This window comes from Atta cephalotes (assembly GCF_000143395.1).
Source record: "Atta cephalotes unplaced genomic scaffold scaffold00035, whole genome shotgun sequence".
NCBI lineage: Eukaryota > Metazoa > Arthropoda > Insecta > Hymenoptera > Formicidae > Atta > Atta cephalotes.
Genome location: NW_012130099.1, coordinates 2,150,503 through 2,152,094, shown reverse-complemented (window position 1 = coordinate 2,152,094; position 1,592 = coordinate 2,150,503). Strand labels below are relative to the sequence as shown.

The 1,592-nt window shown below is 30.8% G+C and overlaps 1 protein-coding gene across 1 annotated transcript in view; it reads left to right on the top strand.

Moving 5' to 3' along the window:
• The window catches only part of LOC105621673 (serine/threonine-protein kinase polo-like), a 10,688-nt gene extending 9,300 nt beyond the window's left edge, over nucleotides 1-1,388 (top strand). The window contains exons 3-4 of the mRNA XM_012203141.1: nucleotides 188-588; nucleotides 1,191-1,388. Coding sequence (XP_012058531.1) covers nucleotides 188-588; nucleotides 1,191-1,388 — 599 coding nt within the window. The remainder of the gene's footprint in view (nucleotides 1-187; nucleotides 589-1,190) is intronic.
• Nucleotides 1,389-1,592: the final 204 nt, after the last annotated feature.

The window sequence follows — 1,592 nt, the reverse complement described above, 5'->3', positions numbered from 1 at the left end:
TGCATATATGTATGCACAAATTACGGATATATATAAATATCTATAATCTTATTTTACATTTCTTAATGGAATATTACAATGCAAATAATGACTGGAATTGAATATAGTTCTCATATTCATATTAGTTACTTATATTATAGTGTTATTGTATGTTAAAATTATTATAAAAATCTTTGAAAATTTGCAGACGAATTGACTGATCCGGCAGCGCAACCTGTGATTTGGATCAGCAAATGGGTGGACTACTCGGATAAGTATGGTTTCGGATATCAGTTGTCTGATGATAGCGTCGGCGTGATGTACAACGACGGCACGCGGTTGATTATGATGGCGAATGGTTACAATATTCATTATATCAATCGCGAGGGCGATGAGTTGTACTACACGGTCAAGGATTGTCCTATCAATCTCGAAAAGAAAATGAAATTGATGAATTTCTTTATGAAATACATGAATGAGCACCTGATGAAGGCGGGTGGCTCTATCGCAGTGAAACAGAGTGACTCTCTTTCTAGAATACCTTATATACACCAGTGGTTTAGAACTCAGACAGCCGTGGTAATGCAACTGACCAATGGCACAGTGCAAGTAAGTATTAATTAATCGATTATCTTTAAATATATGTGTATGTATATATTGTACATGTAAAAAGATAAAACAAAAATGATTAATTGTCAAATTATGAATGCATCAGATAACAACATTGAGAGGATGATGACTGTTGTATGTATATATATTTATTATTCTCGAAATAAATTATAATCTCAACACTTTTACTCTAAACCTTTACTTTTTAAAATTTTTTTCTTAAGCATGTTAGGATCAAACTCACTTTGCAGATTAATCTCATCTACATGGAGTCATATAGTTCTTATTGTTATCTGATGCACTTATTAAAAGTATATATAATGTAATAATTTATTTTTATCTTATTTTTATGTTTTCTAAATTTTTCATAATTTTATTTTATTTAAAATAAAATGCATTATATTTTCTTTACACAATTTAAAATAATTTATATATTTTTATCTATTTTAATATACTTTAAAAGAATAACAAGAATGCTATTAAATGTAATGTAAATTATGCCTTCTCATCGAGAAAACTTGTTATTGTTATTTTATAAATATTGTTATATGTATATTGCTCTTGTGTGCTCCGAAATAAACAAAACTTCATTTACTTCTCAGATCAACTTCCTGGATCATGCAAAGATCATTATGTGTCCATTGATGACGGCAGTTACCTATATCGATCACGACAAGAACTTCAAGACTTACAGATTTCAGACCATTCAGGAAAATGGTTGCTGTAAAGGATTGGCTGACAATCTATTGTACGCGTATGAGAAGATCAAACTGATGCTACAGAATTCTCATGCCCGATAAAAATGATAAAATCATCTATGTGGAAAAACGAGAAAGAAAGAAGAGAAATAGCAAGTGCCTTTCTTAGTACTATAAATTTGGAGGAACGCGACATATATGTATTTATTTTCTGATAGCGCTGTTTTATAGCAAAAGAGAGAAAGAGACATTGATAGAGAGAGAGAGAGAGAGAGAGAGAGAGAGAGAGAGAGAGAGAGAGAGAGA